The 25,508-nt window shown below is 38.8% G+C and overlaps 1 protein-coding gene across 18 annotated transcripts in view; it reads left to right on the top strand.

Moving 5' to 3' along the window:
* The window catches only part of DMD (dystrophin), a 1,854,857-nt gene extending 1,829,965 nt beyond the window's left edge, over positions 1-24,892 (top strand). For 14 of the 18 annotated variants that reach the window (XM_067545076.1, XM_067545077.1, XM_067545074.1 and 11 more), the window contains 4 exons: positions 1,546-1,789; positions 2,147-2,270; positions 6,831-6,923; positions 22,436-24,892. In XM_067545076.1, coding sequence (XP_067401177.1) covers positions 1,546-1,789; positions 2,147-2,270; positions 6,831-6,923; positions 22,436-22,533 — 559 coding nt within the window. In that variant the 3' untranslated portion in view covers positions 22,534-24,892. Of the gene's footprint in view, positions 1-1,545; positions 1,790-2,146; positions 2,271-3,602; positions 3,841-6,830; positions 6,924-15,533; positions 15,566-22,435 lie in introns of those variants that run through there. The other 4 variants (XM_067545075.1, XM_067545073.1, XM_067545099.1 and 1 more) reach the window with 2 other exon arrangements.
* Positions 24,893-25,508: the final 616 nt, after the last annotated feature.

Below are 25,508 nucleotides of genomic sequence, written 5' to 3'. Positions count from 1 at the left end.
TACAGTAGGGCTTCGGGGGGGGGGGGGTGCTTTTAAGCCTCCAGGTCAGAATGTAAACATGAATTTGGGTCCACTGGCAGGAATAATAAAAAGGTCTCTGTTTTCACAACTTCTCATCTATCTGCACCAGGGCATATAATAAAGAGTTTTAAAAATTAAGAAAATCTAGGCCACTGTTTTTGGCAAGTAAGCAGTTATGCGGTTTATTAGCCTATGGTACCACTTTTCCCTCTGGGAAGTAGTAAGGAGACATCATAGCAGCAAAACCCCAATACAGTTTATTATACTTCCTCTTTGTGTGAAGATTGCTGTTACAAAACTTTACTTCTTCAGTTGTAAGATGGACTACGTTGTCCATAACTAGATTTTTAGTTTTTTGCTTCCTCTATTCTGCAGAACATGCAGAGAGATCTTAAAAAGAAAACAAAGCAACTTTACTCACCAGGGAAAAGTTTTTGTTTCAAGTGCTCAGTAGAATTTCTTCAGCATGACACTCTTTGGCTTCACTTCTGATATTAATCCTATGGAGTATTTTATACAAGAGACTGACTAGAATACCAGTTAGCCCAATGGAGGATAATTAACAGGGTAGTAAAGTAGTAGTGGAAATGTGGCATTCAGAGAATGCTGTGTATAGCCCAGACATTAAAATGTTAACAGAAGAATGAATCTAATTTTATAGGTCAGCTCGTGACATTGACTGTGTTCCTCTGTTATTCGATTAACCATTCTAACTGTAGGTTTGGAAATCCTGTTTATCTTAAATGTAAGGGAGGCAGTTTGGCCAATGTAGTGAATGAGCACAGAGTGGTGCAAGTGGGGAAATCCTGAATTCTAATCTTAGTTTTGACACTGGCATGCTATGTGATTCTCTCTGCCTCAGTTTTCTCAACTGTAAAACAGAGAGAATAATTCTTGCCCACCTCCTTGACTGTGGTGGTGTGAAAATAAATTAATATTTGCTCAGTGCTTCGAACAGAGAAAGCGCTATGTAAGTGGGAAGCATTACTATTATTGTGTATATCGTGTATTTTGTGATCAAATAGTAATCTGCATGTTTCACAGTACTCCCACTTATTAGAAATATGCTAGTTCATTGTCTGTTGTTAAATACAAAGTTCAGCAAACTGAAAACTGAACTCCTGTACTTTCTGCTTATGTTTTGGGAAGAGCTTCTGGAGCATAGCCAGCCCTCACCTACCACGTATGGTCTGGGAAAAGAGTTCAGAACTCTTATGGACCAGAGATCTGACAATGATATCTGTGTTTCAGGGCAGCATCCTGACATCTCAGTACCTGTATAAGTTGACACCTTACATCTGTCAAACCACTCAAAATGTGTAAGTTAGTTTCAGCAGTGTCCAAGGCAGGTGGTTTGGATGGGCTTAAATCCCAAACTGTTTGCTCATTCCTAATAGTTATACGTGTGATATCCTATGAGATCAAGTGCATTCTGACTACTGTAGCCAGGGTTCGGCATATACTGCACTTTTCTGCTTTCTAAAGGTAAGGCATTCCATTTTTTTTTTTTTTTAACATCAACAGAAACCTGCAGGCTGAATATGACCAATTGAAGCAACAGCATGATCACAAAGGACTTTCTCCACTGCCATCCCCACCTGAGATGATGCCTATCTCCCCCCAAAGTCCTCGTGATGCTGAGCTCATTGCAGAAGCCAAGCTGCTTCGACAGCACAAGGGCCGCCTGGAAGCCAGGATGCAGATTCTGGAGGATCACAACAAACAGCTGGAGTCACAGCTGCACAGGCTGAGGCAGCTGCTGGAACAGGTAAGTCCTTAGGCTTTTCCTTTGGAATGCTGAAGAATGGTTTTCCAGAGCAGGGTTTGAAGCATTACCAATAACTGTAGCACATTAAGAAGTGGTATCTGTAAAGTGTAGTCAGAGAGAGGAACTTGATCTTACTGAAGATCGCAAGTGGTAAGATAAGATCGCTGGTGTCTGAATACAATGCAGTATATTTTTAAATCTTTTTTATTTTAGAATTTGGATCTGGAGCCCATTGAAATGTATTGAATAAAACTGCTGTGTAAACATTATGGAATAGATACACACTATGGAAATATAAAGATTTGCTCAAATGTGGTTAGCTGTGAATAATCACCTTGTTTTAATCTGATATCTCAGCCCCAGGCAGATGCCAAGGTGAATGGTACGACACTATCTTCTCCTTCTACCTCTTTACAGAGGTCAGATAGCAGTCAGCCAATGCTTCTCCGGGTAGTCGGCAGCCAGACTTCAGAAACCATGGGTAAGATGACAATGTTCTGACTGTCACAAGCGATGGGTTTATTTGTATTTTACAGTATTGGACACCAAAACGTTAGCTAAGGATAGTAAAGATTTTATTGCGTTGTTAATACAAACAGCAGTTAAATTTGGGCATTTGCAGTGCTCATTGACTTTAGTTGGCTATTTCTCCATTGTATATCGTGATGTAGGCTTCTGTATTTAACCATAGCGCAGTGTCACAGATATTTTTACATCAAACAAAAAGCTCCATCAGGGCTTGCATTTGAAAAACCGATACCAAGAAAAAGCTAAAGCAAACAGTTCAGGTAACCTCCAAGCTAATAAATTTGACCTAATCTGGTCACATTTACATGGACACAGTTTTATTTGTGAATAAAAAATACATGATCAATCATCCCACATATTAATTGACGTGATGTTATTTTTAATGTATCATTGCTCAGATAAATAGAACTGAGTGAGATGCCGTTGACAGGCAATACCCACCCAGTAGCTTTTATAAATATATTTGTGATAAATCACAGCTTGGTTGTGGAGACAGGTTTATTCAGCAATCATCTTCAATAAATAATGGTTGGTATTTTTTATTTTGGTAACATTTCTGCAGTAGATTGTTATTTATTCCCATTGTTACAGTTCCTCGAGTAACTGCACCTCAGACTCTTCATGGCCTCCTTGAGGACACCCCATTTAGGTTTCAGACCTCTAGTCATCACCTTGGGCAGGGTCCTACAATCCACTGTCTCCAAACCAGAGAATCCACTGTTTCCAAAGCAGGGATTAAGACAGCAGATTCCTGCAATTCACTGTGATCACCTCTGCAAATCTGAGTTTAGTTCAGCACCTCCTATCCTGTTCTTTCCCAGGGGTTGTGACAGGGTTAACCAGGGACCATCCAGACTTCATAAAGCAAAGTATTATTTATTCAGAACAAAAGTGTTATAGAGAAGACACATCTTGAAAACTGCTTATATGCATGCCTACCTTGCTAGGCAGTCATCCACCTTCCACACGGAGACCCTGACAGGTTTCTATGGGGTCTGTCCCTCCAGGTCCCACCTGTAATAAGGAATTATTTTAAGTAAAATAGTAATTATCTTGAAATGTGTTCTTACAATTAACTGATTTAATTCGATGACCTCAAAATATCAATAGCTTCACAAAAGAAGTAATTTTAAACCTATTGATAGCATTCTTCAGATTTGTCCAGATAAATCAGCTTACTCCATATTAGTTTTCTTTAAAAAAAAAAAAAAATAAAATAATTGGGGAATTCATGTTTTCCTCTATCACACTATAAAACATATTTCCTTAATTGTATTTCCTTCAGATGCAGAGGTGGGGGATAGAGAACTTATGGTCAGTCTTACATTAAATGGAGGTGGCAGATTTAACCCATATTGGACTTTTTCTGCTACCTTGTGAGTGATAATGCAACCATCACCATATGCATGACTGGGGCAACAAAATCGACTATATAGGGACCTCCTACACAACAACCAGAGTGGAGTAATGTACCTTTGAGAGACTGTATAGCGCTGAAGTGATCTTAGAGTTAAATACCAAAGGTGAGAGGAGAGTAAAGTCATGAGCAAAAGGGGTGGTAGGTTCTTTGTGGGTATCCCTGAAATTATTTGCTTGCTTACTTTAGTCACTTACACAATACACAAAATGAAAAATTGGTTGTGAGCATACTAATATGTGATTTAGATCAGTGATCTGAAGAAATAAATTGTGGTGAGCCTAATCATTTCATGACCATTTAATTACTTCTTTCTATACATTTTCCCTTTTTCCATAAAATCTATTATTTTAATATATGGAAGCAAAACTAAAAGTCAGCAGTTACCAGCCTTCTTATTAACAGATGTGTAGGTCTTTGTTGTGTCATTAGTTAAGCCAAACACACAGTAAATGGCTTCTCGTGCATCCTGCTAAAGATGACTCCCATTTAAAATAATTTGTTATACCAAAATTAGTTTCCTGGGACAAAAATGTAGAAGAACTGTAAGATATTTAATTGATTTTCAGTGTAGTCATAAAGAGACTTCACAGTGAAATAGTATTCCAGTACCATTGGACAAAGATCACATGGGATCTTGCTAGCTCTGCTAATGTGCAGCACTTTTAACTGTTACAGTTTGTCACGTGTTCCTTTTGTATCCCAAAGGATTGGAGGCAATAGGTCTGTCTGCTTTAGAATGCCGAGGGGCGGAACCCTCTATAGTCTAGATCAGAATATAGTTTTAAATGATTGTCATACAAAGAGTGTGTTCCAAAGCTCTTTAAAGAACTTAGAGTTTGGTAATGGTAGCTTATCATCTGCTTTTGGTAAGGAGGCCTTCTCTTGTGGGCCGTAGACCATGATACATTTATCGGGTCACTGTAATCTCAAGGTTAGGTTACTGCAATGTGCTCTCCATAGAGTTACATTGCCAAACCATGTGGAAAAGGCATGCAGCAACCTACTCACTAACTAGTTTTGCAAACAGAGCACATTACACCAGTGCTCCTTGATCTGTACTGGCTATCAGTTGATTCCTGGGTAAGATTTAGGTGTTGGTTTTGCCTTTCAAACACTAGGATCCAAGCTATTTGCCTCTCCCCCAATCAGTATTGCAGCACTTGAGCTAAGTTTCCTCTTGAGTATGAGAGATGGCTGACAAGAAAATATTTTTGGTGAGGGGTACTTGGCTTTGGAGCTCGCTTTCCAATTTTGTGCACCCGAGGCCAGATTCAGGGACTTTCAGAACACACTGTAAGAGCTAACTGTTCCCCCATACCTTTTATGGGAACTGGGAGTGGATTAATGAAGAGCGAGAGTCAGGCTGTTTTGAGCACTGTAGATTGCATGAAGAAAAGCAATACAGGGAGAGTCTTTTAGTAGTTGTTGGGGGCTGCTTGTATGATGTCCTGTTTCATTATTTTATTTAAATACAATTTAAACTGTATTTAACTATAATATAAAAGTAAATTTTAGGCAAAAATTTTTAATGCTTTTAGCGTTAAGATAGGAGCAGTGAATATGTTTTAAATAAACATATATTGACTTTGAGGGCATATACAGCTAATCTTGTGTATGTGCTTAACAATACCACTCTGGACATTTAATGCCTGTCCTTATTGAGGTAGTTAATGTTGGCCAGAACAAAATAGGATTTTTCCCTAATCTTTGAAAATAAATATTTGGACCTTCAGGGCCAGATTCTGCTTTTTTTTATCCAGGCTGATCAGGTGTTCAGCCTGAGTAGGGGGTGGGAAAATCTGGCTCTGAATTTCCACCTTGACATCCATCAGAGGCTGGAAAAAGTGACTTTGGTTTTGCTAAGTTTTCAAAGGACAACACCTCTAACAGGGCAATATTTGGCATGAAAATAATTCCTGCCATAAAACTTGAATCTATAATCTTCTGGTCCAAAGATGAGATGCATACTAAGCCTCAGTAGCAGTCCTATAAGACTTGGATTTTGTCATGTAGTAGAGATTTTATTGACATAGAGTATCGGAAATGGGTTTTTTGTTTTGCTAGCATTAATATTTTTAGGTGGCATTGCTTTTTTCAGTCCAATGAGGTAAGATGCCAGATGTATTCTACATTATTAAGAGAGGATTGTGCAATGGGACAATGGCTCAAGTAATGTTCAAAATGCTGATGCACCTCTGGGTTATTACAGATGGCAAAGCAGCTTTTGTGTCCTAATGGAGGATTAGACAAATAAGAGAGACTCTCACTCAGAGAGAACCCTCCAGGTGTATTCTCCTTCTAGAAAGTGTGCTTTTTAAGCACTTCACTGCTATTAGGCTTCAGATTAAAAACTAAGCAAAACTACCCTTTCATGTACAATTGGGCAGATGGCATTTTGTTATTTGAAAACATCAGATAATGTAAAAATACCTGTAAAGATGAAGTGTTCTGAACTTCCCATTAAGCTTCTGCCCTATAATCAGATTATAGAAATCATTCAAAGGGACAAATGTATGTTGCTTTGTTTGAACTGTTTTTAAAACCTTCCGTGGTACAATTGAATGTTCCTGGAGCACCAATCTGATGCAATTAAACTGTCAGAAATATTAATATTGATGCAGACGAGTATTTCAGTTAGTTCTGATTTACTCTGCTAGGCAAAGCATTACTAACATGAACCCAGCACCGTTCGAGAGCTGTTCAAACAGCACAGCTCACAACAGCAAAATTTGGTACCAGTAATGGAATGAGGAAAACTGAAACAAGGACCATCATTTATATGAACTCTCTCTTCTGAGCAGACATTTTCCTCAGATCAGGTAATCCTGGCATTCTTTTAATGAATAAAAGTTTAAGTTGCAGCTTTGCCTAATTTTACACAGCTCCATTAAAATGGAAGGCATATAACATTTGGTGACAAAACTAACCTTTAAAATGTAGACTGGATATTAGCCAGGAGGGTTTATTTTAAGCGTACAGCCTTACTGAGGCTCAGTACCTCAGTAAGGTACATGAAAGACAACTACAACCATGATCTGTTTACCAGATGTTTTTGCAGTGACTTAAATGCTATGGTTTGGATTTGTTTTTAAGGTGAGGATGACCTGCTCAGCCCTCCCCAGGACACAAGCACAGGGTTGGAGGAGGTGATGGAACAGCTTAACAATTCCTTCCCAAGTACAAGAGGTAAGCTTCAGTACTCAGAAGCATATATGAGCAGTTAAGAGGTACAGTCCTTAAAGATTCTACCCTATCACAGTGGGTGCCCTATTAGCAATATATACTCTGTATCTGTTTTTTTTCTTAGAATTTCCTCTTTTCCTTTTCCCTTGGTTCCTTTTCTCACGGTCCTTCTGTGGTTTTCAATCTGTCTGTTCTCTGCTGTATTTTTTGACCTATGTTTCATTGTATTTTATTCTCTCTCCTTTTTAGTAAGGAGAATGCGAACGCAATAATATGAGAGTTGGAGTCAAAATTTTCAAACTCATGCTGTTCAAGTTCAAAGTGAGGCCAAATAAGCTGGCTGCTGGGGCGGGGGGACGGGGTGTGTGTGTGGGGGGGGGGGCGACAACAACACCTCTTTCCATTTTCTTGTTTTTATTAAAGTTTGCTTCCTTTGTTTGCTGAAGATAAAGCGCACACATTATTTGAATTATGGTTTCTAAAGCTTTTTTTTATTTAAGAAAAGGTCTGTCTGAACCAGGCAAAAGCATTCTGCTGCCAATAGAATTGCTTGTATTCAGGACAAGAGATGGAATGATTGTTGGACAGTAGCTACAGTGGAAGACATTTGCCTGCTGTGGAGGTCCCATAAGTCCTATATGCTACCTGAAGTCCCACTTTTGCTTTATTTTGTGGATGTTACATAAGCTTTGTGCACGCCATCTGCACAGGGGGGTGAAATGCACACCAAGTGCCTTGTGCCTTCTCCAAGGGTTGACGTGCCTGCTTCAACCTCAACAACAACCTCTGCCATGCAAACCATAACCAATAACCTTCCTAAGGTTATATGATATGCCCATCACAAACAATAGAAAGTGAAGGGAGGTTGGAGAATTGAATGGAAAAATGGATAATGGAAATAGATTAAAATACAAGAATCAGATAGAAAAAATGTTATCCAGGAAAATTTGCTGCTAAGTTGATTTCCTTAACATTGTGCAGATGTGTACACTATATCCATCCCCAAATTGCACCTATGATTTAGCCACCAGAGAAAACCTGTTTAAGATAATTAGTTTCTAAATCCATGTTTAGGCACCTAAAAAAGTGCCCTGATTTTCAAAGGTGCTGGGCATCTATAGCTCCCATTGATTTCACTGGGATTTGTGAATACTCAGCACTCTGAAAATATCTTTAGGTGTCCTATCTATTAATTTATGAGCCTAACCCAGTTTTGAAAATTGTAGCCCTTGTTTATTGTACCTGACTATACAGAACCTATTACAAGTATATTTGTTTATTGTACCTGGACTATACAGAACCTATTACAAGTATAATTTGTAGTACATTAATTAGTGTTTTAGTAAAGAAAACATTTTCCAGTGTGACAAAAGCTGCAAACGTATCTCTACTACTACAATGATCAACACTTCCCACAACACACCTTTCATGGATCCTACGCATGCCTATCACAACACGTACATCCAGTACACTAAGTATCCAGTATCACAACATGTACATCCAGTACCCTCATCCAGTACACTAAATGTCCCAATAACAACTATGTGATTTAAACCAGATAATCATGATGCTCTCAAATGAACTCACCCATGAAAATGATAAAAGACACTCCATTCACCTATGGGTGAACACTTTTCACAAAGCAATCACTCTGTTTCTGACATATCAGATTTTTACTCTGCTAGAAACTAAAAATCATAGTCTGAACAGAGACACTGGATTTATGATTTATTATAACAGTCTGTATACCCCCTCTTTTTGTCCTATGACTGCTGTGTGGGCCAGTCTTACCTTGAATGGTCCCTTACAATATGTGCTAACTACTTATGCTAAACAATCTGTTCCACCTTGTGTTTTGCTGTGACTGGGTGTACCTTTCCCAGACTTGAGGAATAGCTCTGTGTGGCTCGAAAGTTTGTCTCCGTCACCAACAGAAGTCGGTCCAATAAAAGATATTACCTCACCCACCTTGTCTCTCTAGGAATATGTAAAATTTCTTAACACAAAGGAGGGAGTGAATTTATGAAGTGGAGTGCACAGATATATCAGTTAAAATCATGGGGTAAAATTTAAAAATGGAAAATATAGTGTCCTAAGAATGAGCTCCTATGGGGCTGTCAAATAACTTCCCATCGGAAAGATTTTATTTGTGACTTCCAAATCAAAAATTGAAATGCTAAAATGTATAACAGGGACCAATCCCCAACGGCAGGTAGTTGGGCTGGTGATTTAATATGACTTTTCCATCTCTAACTTCTATGATTGTGAGTATGATTGTGTGTTATTAAAAAGAGCAACAGAACTTGGTAGCATTTATTTCAAATGAATTTTAGCACCTTCATTGTAAAGAAAGTATTGCAACATGCAGAAAAGTAAGCATACAATCATAGAAATGTAGAGCTGGAACGGAGCCATAGTTGGAAGGGATCCTGAGAAGTAATCAAATCCAGCCCCCTGTGCTGTGGTAGGACCAAGTAAACCTAGAGCATTCCTGACGGATGTTTGTCCAACTTGTTTTTAAAAACCTCCAAAAATGGGGATTCCAAAGCCTACCTGGAAAGCCTATTCCAGAGTTTAACTACCCTGATAGTTAGAGAGCTTTTCTTAATATCTAACTTGAATTTCCCTGGCTGCAAATTAAGCCCATTACTTCTTGTCCTTCCTTCAGTGGACATGGAAAACATTTGATTACCATCCTCTTTATGGAAGCCCTTAACATGTTTCAAGACTGTTATCAGATCCTCCCTTAGTCTTCTTTCGTTAGGATTAACATATGCCCTGTTTTTTTTAACCTTTCCTTACAGGTCATGTTTTCTAAATCTTTCATCATTTGTGTTGCTCTCGTCTGGACTCTATCCAATTTGTCCACATCTTTACTAAAGTGTGGCACCCAAAATTGGACAGAGTACTCCAGCTGAGACCTCACCAGTGCTGAGCAGAGGGGGACAATTACTTCCTGTGTCTTTCACATGACGTGCCTGTTAATACACCCCAGAATATTAGCCTTTTTTGCAGCTGTAGCACATTGTTGACTTGAATTCAATTTGTGGTCCACTATAACCCCCAGATCCTTTTCAAGTAGAATTACCACCTAGCCAGTTATTCCCCATTTTGTAGTAGTGCATTTGATTTTTCCTTCCTAAGTGAAGCCTTTTGCACTTGTCTTTATTAAATTTCATCTTGTTGAATTCAGATCAACTGTCAAATTTGCCAAAGTCATTATGAATTCTAACCCTGTCCTTCAAAGTGCTTGCACCCCCCCTCTGGCTTGGTGTCATCTGCAGATTTTATAAGCATAAACTCCACTCTATTATCCAAGTCATTAGTGAAAATATTGAATAGTGATGGATCCAGGACTGACCTTTGCAGGACCTCACTAGATATGCCTTCCCAGTTGGGCAGTGAACCTCTGATAACTGCTCTTTGAGTACAGTCTTTCAATCAGTTGTGCACCCACCATATAGTAATTTCATATAGACCACATTTCCCTAGTTTATTTATTGGTGTGTCATGTTTATGAGTGTATCATGTGGGACTGTGTCAAGAGCCTTATTAAAATCAAGATATAGCACATCTACTGCTTCTTCCATATCCATGGGGCCAGTAACCTTGTCAAAGAAGGAAATTAGGTTGGTTTGGCATGATTTGTTCTTGACAAATCCATGCTGGCTATTCCTTATAACCTTATTATTCTCCAGGTGCTTACAATGGATTGTTTAATAATTTGTTCCACTTTCAGATTCATTATGAATTCTTTCCAGTTGGTCAGAATCAAGTCTAAAATAGCTGTCCCTCTGGTTACTTCCTCCACTTTCTGAAACAAAAAGTGGTCCCCAGTACATTTTGAGAATTTATTGGAAATTTTGTGGTTTGCCATATTACATTGCTAATAGATGTCTGGGTAGTTAAAGTCCCCCATTATTACCATGGCTTGTGTTTGGGATATTTCTGTTGTTTGTCGCATGACTCGGGCCTCAATAAGCAGATCCTGGAAAAAGTAGGTGATGACCCTATATAGCTTTTATAACTTTTTCTTTTTTAATTTAACATTTCAACAGTTTTTAAATAGTACAGAAAGAACACTGTGCTCCTTGAAGAGCCGAAAGTTGGTGCTGAAAGCAGCTTAATTTCTGCTGAGTACCTGATGATTGCTGTCCTTTAGGAATTTTCCTTTCCTTTAATCTGAGGTTTCCCATCCATGTTCCTTCTCATTGCTGTGCTGCTCACAGCAAATTCACAGCTGCTGCTGCTGCTGAGACAGCTGCTGTGCTAACTCAAAACAGATGTCAAAGCCAGAGGTCTGACATTTAGAGGAAATGTACTATTAAATACCACCTCAGTGGTTTATTTAACCCTGATAGATAATGGGCCACAGAGGAAAATGTTTTCACACTATACTTGTGCACAAATTACAAAGTCTTCAAGGAGTTTATTTACAGTCGATAGAGATCTTGGCTTGCCAAAGAAGCAGCAGCAAGATGCAATTTAAAAAATAAGGGCCACTTCAGTCCCCGTGTTTAGCAGATGAAACAGCACTGATGTCTGTGGAACTGTACCCACTTAAAACAAAATCTCATTGTGATCCACAGTGTATTTTGTGGCTAAGGTTTGCAAATGCTGTTTATGAATGAACCGCAGAAGAACACGTAAAGCCTTATCCTGAGCCTATTGAACTCAGGGGCAGAGTTTCTGTGGACTTCAATGGAGTGCAATCAGGGGTGCAGATAGTAAGATAAAAGGAGCCATATGAGTACTTAGAAGAACATAAACCCAGTTGTAAATTACAATGATTTTTTGTCAAAATTCAGCATGATTAATTTGTCAAGATACCGTTTAGTAAAAGGCCCTCCTAGCACAGCTTAATTAGAAGAATTACAGTAAAGTCAGGGCAATGCATCAAAAATTGCATTGAAAATAGATTTATCATGTACAAGGCTGCTTTTATTTTTTGTCCCACTTTTATGTACTCTCACAAATACATATGCACACTTTCAGCAGTGCATTAACTCTGCTCTGTCTTGAATACTGATAAGTTGTGCAGCTAAATCCTTACTTCCAGCACTGAAAACACATACTATATTTTGTCAGCTAAGGCACTGTCATCATTGTTCAAATTCTCCTTTCCACATTTTACAGAATCCAGAGAAGAATTCTCTGAGCCACTATAAACAAATCAGTGAATCCCAGAACTACCCCTAACACCTCACTCAAACCAGGAAAAGTGTGCTTCTGCACCTTCAAGCCAACAGCTAGAAAGATGCCGGTACTGAGCCTTCCCCGTAACATCTGTTGTTCAGTTAGCCCCAGGGAGCAAGATTCCTGAGATCTTTCCAATACTTGGTTCCCTGACGTGATCCAGTAGTGGCTGATCCTCTGCCTCTGTTTCTTCAGTGGGAGCTGAGGTTGCTTTTCACCTTTGAATACATATCAGACCAATACGAAATCGCTTGAGAATATATTAATGAATTCCATGTGAAGTGCAAAAAGATGTTTTCTTGACATTAATACTGTTTGAAAACATTTTTCAAGGCTAGAATTTTTTATTATTTTTTTATTTTGGAGGCAGGATGGGGAAAGTGTCTTAAACAAAGCCAATAACTTTCGTTGTTGCTTACAAAAATGTCAATCTGCACTCTGTCTGCAAACTCAGTTGCAAACTCAGCTTACCATAAAGCAAATATTCATATTAACATCATTTTTTTCTCTCTTAATTCTTGAAAACAAACTGCTAATTCTTAGAATGACCACTGAGAAGACAGATTAAAATTGAGCATGGTATTTGGGAGTGATGTGGGTTCTATTGTTTCTCAGAAAATGTCCAGATGAATCCAAGCTGATATCATTAATGGTGCCATTATTTTATTTTACTTTTCTGACTTTTCCCCTTATTCTTTCAATGACACAATTAAAAATTAGTATTTTAGGCTTCAATCGTGCCAAGATCCATGTATGTCCATAATTTTACACCCTGTGAGTAGCTCTATTAGCTTGAGTGGGACTACCTACACTCCATAAAGTTAAACATATGCATAAGTCTTTGAAGGATTTAGATTTTTTGTAAGCACTTTGGGGCAGGCCCCTACCTTTTTGTATGATTTTACATCACTTTAGGATAACTGAGGCCTTGACTGTGACTGATCCCTCTGGAAGTTACTGCAGCACAGCTATTGAAGGATAATAGCTGATTAATTCTCTTCACCTTTGTTTAGCTTGCAGGCCCTAATGTGAACTTGTTAATTTATGTAAGCAGATCACTCCCTGTGGAATTCTGCACGGTAGTTACAATGAAGCTACTGCACCGCTTTTGGGAAAGTTTTAAATGCAATATTTATGAGTTTGGCCCCGAAACAAGTATGCTGGCCAGTCAGCTTTCAGGATTGGAGCCTTTGTGTCAGTTTTTTGGATGAGACTTTGCTACTAGTGTCTTTGAATGTGCTTTTATAAAATAAACATGGTGGATTCCCCCTTTTGCTGTGTGTGGGGACAGGGAATCAAGAAAGAATCTGAGGTGGATGTATACATTTCGCTGTATTCAGGCACCCATGAATAATGCACTGGCATTTTTACATTTTATTGGAAATATGAGCATGCAGTGTTTCAAGCAAAGTCAACCACCTTTCTCTGTTGTTTGATGCCAACACACATTCCTTGACCTAGGACTAGGGCACACAGCATCTCTGCACACATCAAGTTGCAAATAAAATCTAGTGTACCTCTTTACCCCATTCAAAGGAAAAGGAATTACTCTTAATAACAGCAGCTAATACCTCTTGTTACTCTTTGTCCCTAAGTCACACTTGGTATCAAAACAAACCTTTCCAACACAAAAAGACACAAGTGAAGAACAACATACGGTTCTTTTGTGATTTCCAGTGCCATTAGGAAAGAGAGAGGGCAGGGAGGAGTAGCTATCTGTTGCATCAAATATGAGCAACTTTTCTTCACTTGCAATGCTCTTCATGACGTATCTCCATCCCGACGATCATTTTGCATTCACTATCGATATGTCAGTGCTCACCTTCACTTAGCTCAGGATGCCAGCCATTCTCCCGTTACTTGTTAAATTTTCAAACAAACCCCCCATGCTTTCTCAGATGCTGCCCTCACGCTTTGGAGTAACTCCCCATAAACATCCACAAAGCTACCTTATTATCCACCTTCAAATCCCTCCTTAAAAAAATCTTCTTTGGAGTGATGCCTACAAAAAACTTAGCAATAGCTAGGCTGCTGGTATGCTAAAATTAATGCCGATCATGTTGACCAGTATTGTTTTGTTGTTTCCTAATATATCCCTACATATCCGTATATCTATATTGTAGAGAGACGAGATGGGTGAGGTGTAATAGCTTTTATTGGACCAACTTCTGTTGGTGAGAGACAAGCTTTCAAACTTGCACAAAAGAAGAGCTCTGTGTAAAGCTCGAAAGCTTGTCTCTTATTAACAAAAGTTGGTTCAATAAAATATATTACCTCACCCACCTCGTCTCAGTAATATTTTGGGACCAACATGGCTGCAACAACACTGCATGCCTAGATTGTAAGCTCTCTGGGGCAGAGACCCTCTTCTATTCTGTGTTTTACAGTGTCTAACGCAGGGGGATCCTGGCCCAAGGCTAGGGCTTGTAGGTGCTACAATAATATGAATAATCATAACAACATAGCAGTGATAATGTAAAGAGTAGAACAGTTCACATTAATGCAGGGTATATGTTTTATTGACAGAGGTTCTGTGATTGAGGAGGACAGGGTGCCTTATATTGATGGGCGAGCTTGAATCTCATTAAAGAGAAGTTAGTCCAAGCAAAAATATGTACCAAGGCCTGTGAACGAGATCTTTGATCTGCTGAGTAAGGGGCAGTCATGGAAGTTAAAGCCACATCTAATTTCTCAGATATGTCATTACATGCTAAAGTCTATAGGAAACCTGCATGATTCTTGGTCAGTTCCTAAACTCTTTTCCCTTCATCTCCTTTTGAACAAGTTCATCTTCCTTCCCTCTCTTGCCTCCCAATTCTTAGTAAGCTTCCTGAAATGCACACCGTCGTCTTGAGAAGACGTTACACAAAATATTTATCTTTGACGTGTGAACAAGAATGCATTAGAGTGCCAGTTGGATAGTCATATATTTTAGGTGTAAAATAGGATATTCAGAGCAGAATAAACTCCATAACGTCCGAGTGCATTAATTATGAAGTCAGGAAGCGAAGATTTTAGCACAAATCTTGGCTAGCAGGAGTACTTGAAATCAATAGAATCTTCATGCTCAGTTAGAAAATGGATTTAGAACATCAGTGCCTTTCCTGTCCTCAGTGAAAGGTTTTATTGGTTGATTTCAGTGGACTTCTTAACTGTTTCTATACTTGCTATGTTAAAAGCAGTAAGCAAGGATTTTGATATTTACTCTTGACTTGATCAACACTCAACTGCCAGTGGCATTAACAGCAGTATAATCATTCACTTTATTATTACATTTATTATTATAATATTCCTGTATTAAATTCCTAAGTGGAGGCTGAAGTGTCTTTGTCAGTATAAACTGCAATTTATTTATTTGTGGTTTTGTTTTTCTTTTCTTTCTGCTACCTCTGCCTCTTCCTCTGTCTGTTACTAAAGGAAGAAATGTCCCCGGAAAGCCAGTAAGAGAGGTTAGTGAGATTTAGGCTCACTGCCATGGCTTCTGTTTGTCACATCTTGCTCTCTGTGTCTGGCATTTGTGTGGCAGCTGTGTAGCTTTTTTGTTTTTATTTACTTTAGTTTTATTTTCCTGAGTGCATGCCACAAGCGTGCTCTAATATACAATGCCTCTCAACTTTCAGTGGGGAAAATGTTGGAACAGGAGTGCGCCTAACCTCCCAGCCCCACAGAGATGGAAACTGGCAGGAGATGAGACTGTATTAAGATAAAGTTGTTATGTCGCACATTTGGTTGGAAGACATAATCTGTCATTGGCCTATTCCTGTATATGCGCAGACTTGTTTTACAGATATCTATAGAATCAAGGTGAATGGGTTTTTCCTTTCGAATACTGAAGGTTGAGAGGTATGAAAAATTCACACTTTTTAAAAAATTTGCAAATTAAGTTTTGCACAATAAAGAATGCTACTAACATCCACCAACTTCACAGTGCTGCATTCAGGTGTATAAAGGAATAAAGGTATTTGCTGTGTGCTTTAGAAATGATAGGTTTGATTGAAAAATAGCTTTATATAATGCTCTTAGCTTTCAGAATTCGTACTTCTCTGCTTATTACTGTAGTGAAAATGTTTTGTGCAGGATTGTCTTTTTATTGTTAATCTTTGAAAGATGAATTGCCCAATAAAATGATTACGAAAGATAAAATATTCAGATGCTACCTTAGTGTAATCACAGATAGCTGTGAAATGACCTTGCAAAAAATCATGCATGGAAGAAGCTTAGAATGATCGAATCAGGAATTTAAAAGGTAACCTAACTGAGGGATGTACTGTACCTGCAGCGGGGAGAGTCTGATAGCAACACATTCAGACTATGTCTACACTGGAGGCGGGGTGTAGCCAGCAGTTTAGCTACACTTCTGTGGCTGAATGTGCTACACTGGCAAAAACCATGATTATCTTGGTACAGTTTACCCATGAGCTGCACTGGTACAGACCATCTGCACTAAGTGCTTGCACTGGACAGTTATAGTGGTGACTAAACACTTCTTTGTAGATCATCCTTTCTTCAAGGGATATATCTGGTGCTTACTTACTAACTTTTTCATCAACAGGGTATCCAACACTTCATCAAGCAGATTGCACCTGTTTAAAAATTCTATGGAAATGATTTGGTATTCAATTCTGCTAATTAATGGCCCTTAAGAACTGATGATAGAACTTCCTTTGAGCAGAACAGGCCCTTGCTGCTGATTTTCATTGTCCTCAATTATATTTCCATACACAATTAACAAAGACACAATTCAGCTTGTGTGCGTTTAATATCCTTAAAAACACTGCCGCTGGCCCTGGCTTTAGAGAGTGTGCAATTCCTAATTGCTGAAATTCCACTGGCCTAATCTGGCAAAGTACTGAGCACCTCCAAGGAAATGATCGGCCACCTCAACTCCTGTTTGAACTCAGTGGGAATTGAGGGTGCTCAGCAGTTTGCAGGGCCGAGAGCTAGCTTCTCCTATTCAGACCACATGTACATGAAGTCTGCATGCTAAAAGCGAAAACATATTTCTCTCGTCTAGTAGCGGAGCTTTAGGTTTACACGTCAATCAGTTATGCAATTAAAATACAAGCAGATTTTTGTGCCTCTTACTCTTGTTGAGTAATGCCTTACTTCATGAGTAGTCCCATTGATTGCAAGGTGTTACTCAAAATGAATATGGCTGTCGGAATCTGACCCACCAAGAGGGCAGATTGTTCATGGGTTAAAGCAGGGAGGTTAGAAATTTGCATTGCTGAAATACAGACATTGTGTTGGGTTTTGTGGGGGTTTTTTTAATTTACTTTGTAGCCTGTCTTTAGAGTCTGAACTCTGCACATTTATTTCAGTAACAAGTGGCAGTGAGAGATTGATATTCAATTACTGTATCCTCTCCCGGGGGCCTTAATTCCAGTACAGCCTCTAAAGCAAATCCAGCAGACAGGGTATACATATAACGCTCTATATGACTAGAAATGATGCAGTTAGTGTCTGCAGAAATATACTCTTCTCCTGCTTTCAAGGCAAATGGACATATATTATTGGTCATGCCATTTGTACGAGACTAGGTTAAATTAACACTTTCCATGTCTATTTTTCCTCCGTTGTTACATTTGAAGCTGATCGTGATGTTTTTAATCAGTCTTTTCATCCTTACAGTGCCTCTAGCACTGAGAAACCTTTTTGTCTTTAATGTGATGTTAAAAAAAAAAAAAAAAAAAGTGGAATTAATGATGTCTTTGATAGCTCAGCTATATTAAAACGAATAATAATCCTGAGTCAGAAGCTATAACATGTTTTAGACTGTTCTGCTCTCATTTATTACATGTGTTTTGGGCCAGCCTTTTTTTTTTAATTAGGAATATAGAAATGTTGTATTGTTTACTAGAACCAGCTGAAATGCAACAGAAGTGTAAAAACAGTCAATTGAATTGGGGCTGTCATTCTAGTATAGGCATTATAGAAGATGACATGACATACACATACATATATGTAGCGTACATATGGCCATGAAAACCATACTTGTTTTGTTCTCAATTGGTCTTGATTGTCACAGCTCAGGAGACTAAACACCCGCAGACCCACCCTGCCTTTCTCCCCTGCATGGTTGAGAAAGGCCTACTTGGAATAGAACTGGGTCTGCAGCTGATGAGGAAAGCAAGGGCTACTCACCTGTTACCTCCCCCGCCCCTACCCCAGGAACAAGGAGACATGGGGAGTGGGAGGAGCTGGAAGAATGTTAGAATGCAGGAAAGATGTTCAGTAATTTACTCCCCCATCCTGAACAAGTGGGGGCAGAGATGGGATTGTAAATCTGAATCATTCTCTGCTCATTGGGCAGTGATAGGAGGCCCTCCTTTACTCAGGGCAGATTGTACATTTGCAGGCTAGTCCCATGTAAAGTGACTGTTAATTGTTCTTGTAGATGTTGCTAATCGCCACCCACAGACATTACAACATGAATTCTAATGTACTTTCAGTGCTAATATGCCAAGTGCGTGGGGGAGGAGGGGCAGTGAGGACCATAGGGAGGTCAAAACCTGAAATACAACAAGTAGCATAAAAAATAATGGGGTAGCAGCAACAAAAATATGTCATGGCATACCATGTCTGCAGGGTTTTTTTATTGCCACTTACATGGGATGACCTACATAATTCACTCTTGGCTCCAAACAAATGGGAGTAGATGTGGTAATCCCAAAAGTACAGCAGCAGCAATTTAAAGAGAGAATTATTGCACTATTATTATACCATTTAGATATAATAATAGAACACAAAGTGGCACCTGGATGCATAAAGGTTTTATTGGCCTTCATTTTGGTTGCCTGCATAACTCATTCATTATGCTACATTTTATGTGTGCTTATGCCACATTCTAGAAGTTATTTCTGAAAATATTTTATTAATTCTTTGATGTTATTGTTCCTAATCCTCTGCCTGTAAAATCAGGTTGCCTTAGTTACCAGGTCTGTGAATGACAGAAAAAATAGTATGAACAAATATTAAACATTTCTGAAAAGGATTTAAAGTAGCTTTTCCATAAATCCAGGGAATGGTGATTTTAAGGTCTGATATATTGGTCTGCCAGGGCTAGATATGAATGATGTTATATCACTTGAAAAGCTAGAATCCCAGGATGATTTTTAGCAATGGCAGATCACAAGATATCTAAACGTGACTCTCAGATCACTGACAATTTTAATATTGTCACTCATTGATGTTTGGCCATTATAGTTCTCGGCCCCTTCTTTTTTCCCGAATCCATGGTTTGGAGGTAGATGCCGGTGAAGAAATAATTTTGTTGTTGATGCTTTTACAGACTAAAATAGAGGCCATTTGAAAGTAGCTTGCAGGACTGCAATGTTCAGTGGAATGTTTCAGATTATGCAGGTCAATCCAAATGTATGCCAGGAAAATCTTTATACTACACCATACATATATACATCTGCATCTAAATGTGTCAGATAGGTGGAGCACATTTCTTTTTATGTAAGCACCTTCATTTCAAAAGATCATTTTACTCATGTATGGCTTACTCACACTTACACATTTCAGGCTGATTTTACAGGACTGATCTGTCCCTAGAGCATTATCTATCTATCTAATCTAAAGGAAAAATTATTCCGCTTTTTATTCCAAAGGTAGGGAGTGAAGAAAAACTACACTAATTTTTCATATTAGAAGTGTGAATGTATAACTTGTGAAAGGTGCCATTTGGATAATCCAGGAGGCTGAAATCTTTTATTTATCCACCACAAAGGAGGCAGTAGAGCAAGCTTCCTTACTCAGCCCTTATTATAGTTACTAATCTTATTGTGAAAGGATCAGTTCCAGAAGTGACGTGCTAATTTATGGCCTGTGGCCATTCATTCTTTGATGTCTCTGGTCAACATAAAGCAAGGGTGTCAATTATGATGATACCAGGAACTGAACAGACCCTGCACATGTTATTTCACAGAGGTCACAAAATAACTGTTAGATTATGATGATGATTGGTCACTACTGATTTAGCTAGATTTGAACTGTCTACTTACAGCTGAAAGCTTTCTAATACCAATTATCAATTGGGTGAGCCAACTAGTCCCACTTTTAGGCTTTGTCGTTTCTAAAGTTTGTATTTTACCACCCACAGCATAGAACAGCATCCTTTGGGCTTTTTAAGGAGAGAAAGAGAGAGAGCGCAACTGAACAGGGAAGGGAGGGTGAATTGTTCATATTATCTTGACTTGACTTATCTTGCAGGATTGCTCACTACTTCATTCTTTCTTACGTTTTATCTAATTGAAATGTAAATCACCAGTGAGAATAAATTTAATACTCTCTTCTTAATTGCCATTGTGAACTTCCCAAAGCCTCAGCATTGGTAGAATCTGCTCAGGAGTCCCAGGATGGCAGTCTAGCTGAGGTAGCGAAGGTTAGGACGTAGGAGCATTGCCAGAACTGTGTGGGGACGTTTCCATAAACACTTAGCTATGCTATGATTGGTTCAAGCATGAGGTACTAGCCTCTGACTTTTACAAGCATTGAACTCATTCCTTTACAAAATAAATGAATTTAAAATGTACATTTACTTTAAAATTTCTCTCCCACATGTTTCAGTTAACTCAACCCTAAGCATCTGGGTACCACAGAAATGTCAACAGTGCAGGATTATTTATATATTGTAATATCTGGGCACAACAATTTAAGGAAAGAGTCTGATCTTAACTCCCAGTTTCCTGGTCTTTGTCAGTTTGAGTTACTCCACTTGTGTGGGGGAATGCACATAGATGTAGTTTGATTTCTGTATTTGGGGGGGCAGCTCTGGTCAGGCCAATGGGGCTGTGCCTGTGAGGGGTGGATGAATTCCATGCCTGCCCAAGGCTTGCAGTTGGGGGGGAGGGGCAATGCCACTCTTCCCACCCACCCCAAAACTACACCCATGGGCATGCAAAGTCTATCCCCTGCATCAGGTGAGGAAATTCATCTGCTAGGGGTGGGCAACTTTAGTTGATGGCCCAGGAGGATAAGAGCTGAGAGATGTGTTAAAACATTTTCTGGGTGCCCTGGCCATGTCCTTTCTTCAGCTGACCCCCTCTCACTTTGGGGATTGTGCCAAGCAACTCTGGGTGCCCCAGCCTGTGTTACACACGCTGTTGTAACTCTCCTTTAAACAGACTTTCTGCCACTGAAGTTCCCCCAGCAGGGCGAGTCAAACTCTTCATGTTATTTCAACAGAGCTTTGTATGATTTTAATATAGAGTAGTAATTAGTTAATACAAGGTTCAAATGTCATGTCTAGGGATGACACAAACCATCCGAGATGAATAACCAAAAGTGATATTTCAGGATCTCACATTGATACCAGTGACTAGAGCTGAGCAAATAAACCACAATAAATAATGTATCTGATAAATGTAGCCTTGTTTGCTGCTAGCGGAATATCCAGACACGGATGCCAGTTTCCTTGAATTAATTTATTTGAAAGGATTCAGGGAATGTAGTTGTGAATTGTTCTTAATCCTCTAGTTTGAGCACAAATAGTTTTAGACGAGGGGCCTGATTCACGTTGGCTCTAAGGGTATGTTTACACTGCAATTAGACACCTGTGGCTGGCTTATGCCAGCCGATTTGGGGCTGCAGGGCTGTTTCATTGCAGTGTAGACTTCTGAGCTCAGACTAGAACCTGGACCCTACAAGGTGGGAGGTTCCCAGAGCTCAGGCTGCAGCCATAGCCGGGAAGTCTACATTGCAATGAAACAGTCCCGCGAGCCTGAGTCAGCTGGCATGGGCCAGCCATGCATTTTTATTTGCAGACAGCAAATCCTAAATGGCTATGGATTGTTCTCTAGTCAAGCTGTGTTAGTTATGAGTGGTCCTGCTGTTTTTTATTCAACTGATTGGATGAGTGATCAAGCGCTTCCAGCACCCATTTAATGCATGTGCAAAATCTAAACTTTGGTTTATGTGGATACTTACGCATGTCACTTTGAAATTTGCTTTCCAGGAATATTCCTGCCAGTATGATTCGAGCACACGTATGTTTTCGGAAAGCGAACACATGGGGCACCGCCAAAGTACATTACAATACAAATTCAAACCAAGGCTGGGTGCTAAGTTTTCTGCAACATTCACCAGGCTCCACTAACAATTGTGCAATGAATGTCACACTGTCATAAATGGCATTTTATTGTTGTCGTGGTATGGGGATTTTTAAAACCAATATTCCATGTTGTACTCGGCATAGAAGTGTGTAGAGGTATACATGCAGAGTGATGTGTATCTACTTCACCCAAACACAGGATTCATAACAATTCACTGTCCTGTCCCTTTCATTAATGTCCTTTTCTTTGCCTTTTGTTTTTCAGGCCACAATGTAGGGAGCCTTTTCCACATGGCAGATGACTTGGGCAGAGCAATGGAAACCTTAGTTACAGTGATGACTGATGACAAGGTGTTAAAATAGCAAGATGTGTTTTACAACTTCAGGCGTCCCGCATGGTTTTTATAAAATTCATACAACAAAGAGGATTAGACTGTAAGAGTTTACAAGAAAACAAATCTATATTTTTGTGAAGAGTAGTGGTACTATACTGTAGATTTCAGTAGTTTCCTAAAGTCTGTTATTGTTTTGTTAACAATGGCAGGTTTTACACGTCTATGCAATTGTACAAAAATTATAAGAAAACTACATGTAAAATCTTGATAGCTAAATAACTTGCCATTTCTTTATATGGAACGCATTTTGGGTTGTTTAAAAAAACATTTATAACAGTTATAAAGAAAGATTGTAAACTAAAGTGTGCTTTATAAAAAATAATTGTTTATAGAAACCCCCTTAAAAAACAACAAAAAAAAATTGAGGCAGTGCATTTGTTTAGCATCATTTCAGCTCTGTAACTATACCAGAGATGTATTCATGTTCTGTGTTCTTTTCCTTGCCTATCAAAGAAAGTATTTCCTGCAACAACACCAAAACAACTGACTTACCTTTCACGTTGTTTTTGTCTGACTAAGGTTGTTGGCTTAAAAAAAATCTTCTCAACTTCCAGTTGAAGGAGTTTTTCCACCTCTTTCCAGATAAAATTAGGGATTACATGAATCATCCAGCTAGTCTGCAATAATAAAATGAAAGAGCACATTACATGACAATGCTATCTTCAGAGCTTGCAAAAAAAAAAATCTGAAAATGTAATTAATATCCCGTACTCCATCTGTTTCTTCTGCCGACTAAAATCCTGAATGTTGTTAGTAAAGAAACATAAGAATTGCCTTACCGGATTAAACCTTTGGACCTTATTTCCGGTAGCCTGCCTCTGGCAGTGGCCAGCACATGATGCTTTAGCAGAAGTTTGGTATGCTTCCTCCCTACCCATAATGCCACCTTTGTGAGATGCTGTAGGTGGGGTGTAAAGGGAAGGCGATTCCTTCCTGACCCGTGCTGCTGATTAGCTTCTGCCTAGAAGCACCAACTGATTACTCATATATCATCATAGTTTGCATAGCTACCAATGTTATTACTTATCATAAAGTTACCCAATCCTTCGGGGGAAAAAAACAAAAACACAACAATATCTGTCTCAACCTCTAGTAGCAGCAAGTTCCAAGGAGTCGCAGAGTTTAAAGCTTTAGGGAGGCAGTGTAGAAGAATTACTACAGGTTCTGCATGATGAACAGTTGAAGGTGCCACACAGTTCCATGAGATGTTCATCAGCAGAACAAAGCGTCTCTTCCCTGCCCCCAGTATTTTGTTCCTCCCCCATTTTTTTCTGCAAGTAATACCGCACAATTAACTATGTGTTGGAAGAGAAGAGAACAGAAAATAGATTAAATAGTTCAACAGCAACTCATTAGGGTAGGTTGGGGTGTGGGGTGCTGTTAGCAAAAGCTTTACCATTTCATTTCCTTTGATCAGCCTTTAATTTCATTTTAAAACACACAGAAATACACCATCTGACTTGCATTACTTTGCAAGGGTAAAAAGCTGTTACCTCTTCTTGTACGAAATGTAATTAAAAGTTGGGAGAGATTTTATTTTATTTTAATGCTAGTTAACATTGAACATGGCTAATCATGCTATTTCTACCTCACTTTGGTTTTGTGGTGTTCCTGACAATTACGTACAGATGTTACATTGTCACCACTTGTCCATTGTGTGAACCGGTCTCATCATTTTAATACTAATAAATTTTAAAAAAATAAATAAAACCCCAGATCACCACTTTCATAATAAAGAGCTTTTTAAATGCTTTATTTACAGTGGGTACCTTATTTACTTCTGATTGCTTTTCTTCAGGAAAGCTCAAATCCAGATATAAGGGAACGGATTTGTTTTTCTTTCTTTCTTTTGTGCTTGTAAGTTAAACCTCTTTTAAAAATCCGAGGCAAATGGCTTGCACGCTTGTTTTCATCAGGGTTTTTATTTTTGTTAGTTTTTACTTTCTAGACATTAGTTTTTGAGTGAGTCTGTCAAAAATATTTAAACAGTTGAGAGCTTTATTGCTGCTTTTTAAGCATAATTTGGGAATTATTTCATGGTCCTTATAACCACAAAGTATTAAATTGTAAAACATAATCAGTGTAACTGAATACATAAATATCATATGGCATGTTATTTCATTGTTACTCAGTACTGGTTTATTACTTGGATATCATAATATATTGTGTTTTAACACCAACACTGTAACATTTACTAATTATTTTTTATAAACTTCAGTTTTACTGCATTTTTCACAACATATCAAATTTCACCAAATATATGCCTTACTATTGTATTATATACTGCTTTACTGTGTATATCAATAAAGCACGCAATTATGTTATTAAAAAAGTGTAGCATCTTTATGGAAGTGCAGCGTTTATTTAGTGGCTCTCTTTTCCAGTAATCCTATCTTTATGGATCTCCGTTGAGCAGCATCCCGTCTCGTCTGTTCCCTAGTGTACTCTGTACCCCTCAACAAAGTACTCAGTGGGCTGGATGCCAAGGGTTGCATCCATAGAAACCCCACATGATTTGGGAGTAGGGGCTGGGAACCTCTACTGTCTTACAATGGAGCTAAGCTAAAGCTCATACCAACACTAGCTGTTCAGAACTTAAAATACATACATATATTTTATTAAAACAACCCATTACACCTTGAATGTAAACAAAATTCAAGGCAATCCATGAATATTTTCGTTCTGTGAAGCAACTTTCAAATTCAGCTTGCTGGAATGATTTCTACCACCACCATTCCCCCCACAACGCTCTTTGGCTTTGTGCTTTCCCCTCTCAAGGTCTCTACCTACTTTCTTCAATGTTTGTCTACAAGCATTGCCATGTTCTGGCACGGTGGGTAAGAAATATCTATCAACACTCAAGGGACACATTGGGCTGGTATTGTTTTTTTCTTTATGATTGCGCTTTCTTGTTAATGCACATTTTGTGAGTTTCACCCACCC

Source organism: Emydura macquarii, unplaced genomic scaffold (genome assembly GCF_026122565.2).
Source record: "Emydura macquarii macquarii isolate MOO-44397 ecotype Brisbane River unplaced genomic scaffold, CSIRO-AGI_Emac_v2 contig_1043, whole genome shotgun sequence".
NCBI lineage: Eukaryota > Metazoa > Chordata > Testudines > Chelidae > Emydura > Emydura macquarii.
This window is presented reverse-complemented; position numbering and strand designations above follow the sequence as displayed.